This window comes from Amblyraja radiata, chromosome 39, assembly GCF_010909765.2.
Source record: "Amblyraja radiata isolate CabotCenter1 chromosome 39, sAmbRad1.1.pri, whole genome shotgun sequence".
In the NCBI taxonomy this organism is placed as follows: Eukaryota; Metazoa; Chordata; class Chondrichthyes; order Rajiformes; family Rajidae; genus Amblyraja; species Amblyraja radiata.
Window position 1 is genome coordinate 10,931,793 of NC_045994.1, and position 6,489 is coordinate 10,938,281.

A 6,489-nucleotide genomic window follows, 5' to 3' on the forward strand; every position below is an offset into this window, starting at 1 on the left:
ATGGTAGTGCAAGAGGTGGTCTATTGTTGTTCCACTGTGGAGTTAGTAATAGTGTTGTGTGTGTTAGTTAATCACTCAGAAGGCTGCTGGTTCTCATATTAATCATTGCATTTCAGGTTATGTTGCTGGATAACAGTGCAATGGCATCATTGGGCACTAGTTTCAATGTGATTTGATATTTCCAGTCTGGGCTAACTGCGCAGTCAACTGATAGGAAGAAGAATTGTAGTCTCGTTCATTCCCTGTGAGTGGATACTGCTGGCATAGATGCCACTTTCTGTCCATTCCCAAGATAGACACAAAATGTTGGAGTAACTCAGCGGGCCAGGCAGTGTCTCTGGAGAAACTGACATTTCTGTCCTGGGCCTTGTCAGAGTGAGACCCAGTGCAAATTGGAGGAACAGCACCTCATATTTTGCTAGGGCAGTTTACACCCCAGCAGTATGAATATTGTCTTCTCTAACTTCAAGTAACCCTTGCTTTCCCTCTCTCTCCATCACTCCCCATCCCAGTTCTCCCACCAGTCTGACTGTCCCCATTACATTTTATCTGTTTGCTTTGCTGTTGCCTTCTCCTCACCAACAATGATCTATATTTTTTCTTCATCTCGTTTGACTCGTTTTCACACCTTACACTGCCTTATCCCTGTGTCTCCCTCTCCCCTGACTCTCAGTCTGAAGAAGGGTCTGGACCCAAAACGTCATCCATTCCTTCTCTCCAGAGTTGCTGCCTGTCCCGTTGAGTCACTGCAGAATTTTGTGTCCAAATCAGTGTCTCCTGCCCAGCTTCCTCTGCTTTATTTCAGATTTTCGGCATCTGCAGGTTTTTGCTCTTCAATCACTGCTGAGAGTGCCATTTGCTAGCGTGGCTCAGAGTACTACGGAACGTAACAGGCACAGATCACCTTGTTAAAGAACAGCAGCTGGATAACACTAGCAGCCGGTGAGCTGGCGAGCTTGTTTGTTTTGAAGCGCAGGAGACTGGCATGTTTACAGTACAGATGTAAATGCTTTACATCACAAAATAAAACCCAAAAGACTGTGTACTCTGACAGGACTTGTGGGAGGAAAATTCTCACTCCATGTTACAGCGAGCTGGGGAAATATTTTTAAATAAGGCAGGGGGGGGGAAGCTGATTGAAATGTTACAAATCTCTGAAACTTCAGACTGTGATTCGGAGATTAGTTACGACAATATGTATTCAAAGGCAGAATGTAACATGTTCATGCTGGCTGTCTCCGTGATGGAGCTGTCGGGAGCGGAGTCGACACACGAGTCACACACGTGCTCCCTGTTTTCCATTCGTGGACAGTGAATTTTAAGCGCAAGGGTGAGAAAGTTCACACCATCAAGTTGATGTCAGAAGAAAGGAAAGAGGAAAGACAAAACGTGTTGGGTGAAACTGCAGATGCTGGTTTAAACCAAAGACAAACACAAAACGCTGAAGTAACTCAGCGGGTCGGGCAGCATCCACACTGACACCAACCAAGATGAGGGTTGAACCTAGGTCTCTGGCACTATGAGGCAGCAGCACTACCAGCTGTGCCACTGTGCTTCCCAAAATGGTCACACACACCACTGAGTTACTGTGGACTGCGTATAAGATTGCAATACATACCCCACCTTGTACTATTATGGTCAGGTTATTTAGTATAACTGATAATGGAATTATTATTTATAGCATATTTGCTTGGTGCAGTCTTGTGTTAATGTCCCTGTAAAGCAGCAGCAAGGAAGAATTTAATTGTTCTGGTCCAAGTGCAAGTGACAATTAAACGTTCTTGATTCTTTAGCAAAAACACCATGTGCTAGGCCACATCTGTGGAGGGAATGGATGGGTGGCATTTCGGGTCAGGACCCATCCTCAGACAGAAAGATCCTTCCAGACCCGAAACGTCATCCATCCATGTTCTCCAGGGATGTTGCCTGACCCACTGAGTTACTCCAGCACTTTATCTTTTTTTGTAAACAAGCATCTGCAGTTCCTTCAGTGTCTTCAGATAAGTGACTCTTGACTTGTTTTCTGAAGTCATATCCAGCCCAGAATGATCCAGTGGAAACAAGGAACCGCAGATGCAGGGTTACAAAAGAAAAGAAAGAAAGTGCAGGAGGAACTCAGTGGGTCAGGCAGCATCCCTGGAGAATGTGGATCTTCGTGTTCAGGGTCTGAAGAAGGGTCTCGTCCCGAAATGTCACAGATCCATGTTCTCCAGGGATGCTGCCTGACCCACTGAGTCACTCCAGCACTTTGTGTCTTTTCTTTCTAGAAAGATCCAGGTTAGAGTCTGAAAGGAAGTGTCCCCGCCCAAAACGTTGCCTAACCATTCCCTCCGCAGATGCTGTCTGGCCTGCCGAGTTAGCCCAACACTCTGTGTTCTGCTTAAGATCCCAGCATCTGAACTTCATTGTGCCCAGAAATATTCACCCACCCGGTTGACACAGCTCATCATCCCAGCTACAGTTATACAGAAGCTTCAACAAGCATGAATCACCAATTGATTTGTGCAGGAAGGAAATAGACACAAAATGCTGGAGTAACTCAGCGGCACAGGCAGTATCTCTGGATAGAAGGAATGAGCGACGTTTCGGGTCGAGACCCTTCTACAGACTGAGTCAGGGGAGGGAGAGACACAGAGATAAGGAAGTGTAAGCTGTTTGCTTCGTTGTTACCTTCTGCGAGCTAACGATAATATTTTCCACATGGGTAGGAAAAAGAGCTGGAGAAACTCAGCGGGTGCAGCAGCATCTATGGAGCGAAGGAAATAGGCAACGTTTTGGACCGAAACCCTTCTCCAGCACTTTTGTCTACCATCGATTTTCCAACATCTGCAGTTCCTTCTTAAATATTTTCCACATTTTCCTTGAGCTATGTCCCCTTTGTCTCGTTTTCACACCCTACACTTCCTTATCTCTATCTCACTCTCCCCTGACGGGCTGAAGAAGGATCTCGACCCGAAACATCTTCCCCTTCCTTCCATCCAGAGATACTGCCTGACCCACTGAGTTACTCCAGCATTTTGTGTCTATCACCAATGGATTTGTTCTTCCCTGCAGTTGCTTGGAAAGGGAGAAGTTGTGGGGGGGGGGGGGGGGGGTGGACAAATGTTGACCAACTCACTGGGAGAATTCCTTTCCAACGCTGCTGTGAGATATTCCAACCTCACCGTGAGGCGTCGTGTCAGCTTTTGGTTTAACACCTCATTAGCGAAGTTTTCATCAGCGAGACCGCCTTCCAACTCAGCAGATTGGGCTTTTTGTTTGATCTTCCTGCCTTGTGATTCATATGTAGCCGATGCAAGCTGTTCCTGTGTAACAGGCACTGCGCTACATTCATTACCAGTCCGGAATTTTCGTGCCGAACCGGTCTTGGGAACGAAATATGTAGGGAGGAACTGCCTTAAACCGAAAACAGACACAGAAAGCTGGAGTAACTCAACGGGTCAGGCAGCGTCTCTGGAGATTTCGGGTCGAGACCCTTCTTCAGACTGGGAGCCAGAGGACTAAACAGCAGCACTGTGATACTCGCACCATGCATGTTATTTGTCGTGGACCCACGTTAATAACATCGCCTCGTTCAATTTGGAAATGAGCCCGTAGTAAACCACACCTCAAATGACAAACACTCCATTAATCTAGGCGTCTTGTGCTGATTTCTACTACATAACATTTACAATCTTTCCAACACAAAATATATTTAGTTATTTTTAACCACTGCTTATTTCCCCTTATTATGAATGACAACTATCTCTTGTAAACCAGCGTCTGCGATTCATTGTGTCTTCGCTTCTGTCTTTGCCTCTGACCAGGTGAAAGATCGCAAGCATCCCTTCTCCTTGCGCGTTGCGAGGTTAAGCAACAAGTTTACTGTGTAACGCCAGCGGTGGATAAGCAGAACACACAGAGACACACAAACTTTGGTAACCATGGTCCGAGCTGTAACGGTTAATGCTGGTGGTGGTGTGTGTGTGTGTATGTGTATGTGTGAGAGAGAGAGAGAGAGACGGCCCCGTGTTGCTTTGCAATGCTGTCGATTCTTAAATAAGCCCTGCAACCTGTTCTATCATTCGCAGTGGGTGCAAAGAGACAACTGCCGTTTCATTCTGACCCTTCAGACAAATACACCCTGATTGCTTGCAGGGCAAAAAAATTGCAAATTTCAACACTTTCCCCACATTTTCTTCTCCCAGGTGATTTATTGCAAGTCCTCACTTTGATCCTGATCAGCACTGATGCCTCTGGCTGCATTTTTCCTCCCCTCTCCCTCTCCTTATTTACAGCAGTTTTCAATGCTGCAGAACAGCAGCTCACGTCTCAACCTAGCCTGCCCGGGGAGAGGCAGCTAAGGTCCCGCCCCTCCGCTCCCATTGGCCGCCGGCAGCCCGTAGCGCCCAGCTGACGGCGTCGATTGGCGGGCCTCGCTGTCCGTCACGGCCTCCCAGCAGGTTAGGCTGCGCGCAGCAGGTTGCAAAAGGAGTCCTGGATTTCGCCGGCCGAGACGGAGTGCGTCTGTCTGTGTCAGGTGCGGGCTGCCAACGCGGAGCGAAAGGACCCGCTGCCGCACGGCCGCGCACCCCACCGACCCCAAGACGCCCCGATATCGATAGAGTTAAAGAAGACGCAGGGTTTGCGAAGGTTTTCTTTCCCTCCCGCCCAGGGACCATCAAGAGAAGGGGACCATGGAGAGGCTGCTCCTGAGAATGTGCTGCTGGTTGCTGTCATTGACTCTCTGCGCCATAAGTCGAGGGGAGAAAGGTAAGGGGGGCAATGCAATGGATATATTGTCATTTGGTGGGGAGGAAATGCATTGTGCTGTCATAGTCTGCACCTTGTATGGTTTTGGTCCGTTAAGTTCAGTCACTGGTAAAAAGTGGCAATCTGATCCTGTCACTTGTAAAGGCAGTTCCACTCACGCCCTCTGCTATCACCTTGCTTCCCCTTACTCCTGCCTCGCTCGTTTCATCCAGGACCAAGTTCCCCAAAAAATATTGCATAATTTCAGAATAGAGAGAGAAAAACAATCATTGTTTTTGTTTTGCATATGCGTTGTTAAAATGAAAACATACACTCATATGGGAATAGAAGTGCTGTCAGTGAATAGAGGTGGACAATATCTATTTTGTTCCCACTACAGTCTGTGTCTTTGACTGCTGGACCCTGCGTCGATTTTTCAATTACTGACACAGAACGACCGAGAACTGTTGCAAACTGCTCCCTTCCTCCTCTTACAAGGGGGCGTTCATCTCCCGCTCGTCAATGGCCAGTTCGTACAGCACTTCGCGATACTAACACTCCCTGAGACCCACATCGCCACTCGAAAGTTGCCAAAGTTGTACAATTGAGTCTTAAGTGGAACTGCCTCGGGTTTATCTATTGGAATAAATCGTGGGGGATGATGACCCCCAATTGAATTTACTAATAGAGTCATCGAGTGATACAGCGTGGAAGCAGGCCCTTCGGCTAAACTTGCCCTCACTGGCCAACATGTCCCAGCTACACTCGTCTCACCTGCCCGCGTTTGGTCCATATCCCTGCAAACCTGGCCTATATATGTACCTGTCTAACTTTTTCTTAAACGTTGGGATAGTCCCAGCCTCAACTACCTCCTCTGGCAGCTTATTCCATATACCCACTACCCTTTGTGTGAAAAGATTACCCCTCAGATTCCAATTAAATCGTTCTCCCTTCACCTTAAACCCATGTCCTCTAGTCATCGATTCAGCTACTCTGGGCAAGGGAGTCTGTGTATCTGCTCTTTATTTGGTTAACCTTTTTTGTTGGATTGATGTTGCAATATTTGTTTATACGCGCATTATATTTGTCCCAACATAAACCACTTGGCATCCTGGCAATACATAACGGCATTTGGTTCCCATTACCAACCTGCCAAGTGGTGTTGGAGTCACAGAATGGGCGAGACTTAGAACAGTATATTGACAGCAAGTTCATTTGACCTGTGTGTGATGTGTAGGACACTGTTAGTGACAAGCCTCCTAACATACATTGTCCCAGCTTACCCACTGCACAGGTAGATTAATACATTGTATAAACCTGTATAACATTGAAAACAAATGTCTCCCATATTTACTTTCTGGATTCCTGCATGTATGCTTAATGTAGAAGTTAGCAATGAATTTCCAATCACCTTTTTTTCAAAACAATGTTATGCTTAAAATATAGTTATCCCCCTCCCATCCAGCACAGCTGGAGACATTCCTTTCATACACCATATGAAGCTCGCTAGTCTGTTTTTCTTAAGGAGGGTCGGAGTTTATTAGCTGATCATAAATAAGGGGAAACAATCCATCCATTAACACGAACCGCGGGTAACTGTTGTAAATTTTAACCAGCCCACGTTAGGGGTAGGGGTTAAAATGCTTTGCAACTCCGGAAACGAAGCTTGCAACCTCTCTGCGTCTGTAATTCATGTGCCAATTGCTGAGGGAATATGCTTCAACTATTTCAATGATATTGGGATTTTAGTTCTTCAAA

At 46.6% G+C, this 6,489-nt stretch overlaps 1 protein-coding gene across 3 annotated transcripts in view; it reads left to right on the top strand.

Annotated features, from left to right (window-relative positions):
- The first annotated feature begins 4,473 nt into the window (after positions 1-4,473).
- The window catches only part of unc5d (unc-5 netrin receptor D), a 362,879-nt gene continuing 360,863 nt past the window's right edge, over positions 4,474-6,489 (top strand). For all 3 annotated transcript variants that reach the window (XM_033014104.1, XM_033014105.1, XM_033014106.1), the window contains exon 1: positions 4,474-4,752. In XM_033014104.1, coding sequence (XP_032869995.1) covers positions 4,677-4,752 — 76 coding nt within the window. In that variant the 5' untranslated portion in view covers positions 4,474-4,676. The remainder of the gene's footprint in view (positions 4,753-6,489) is intronic.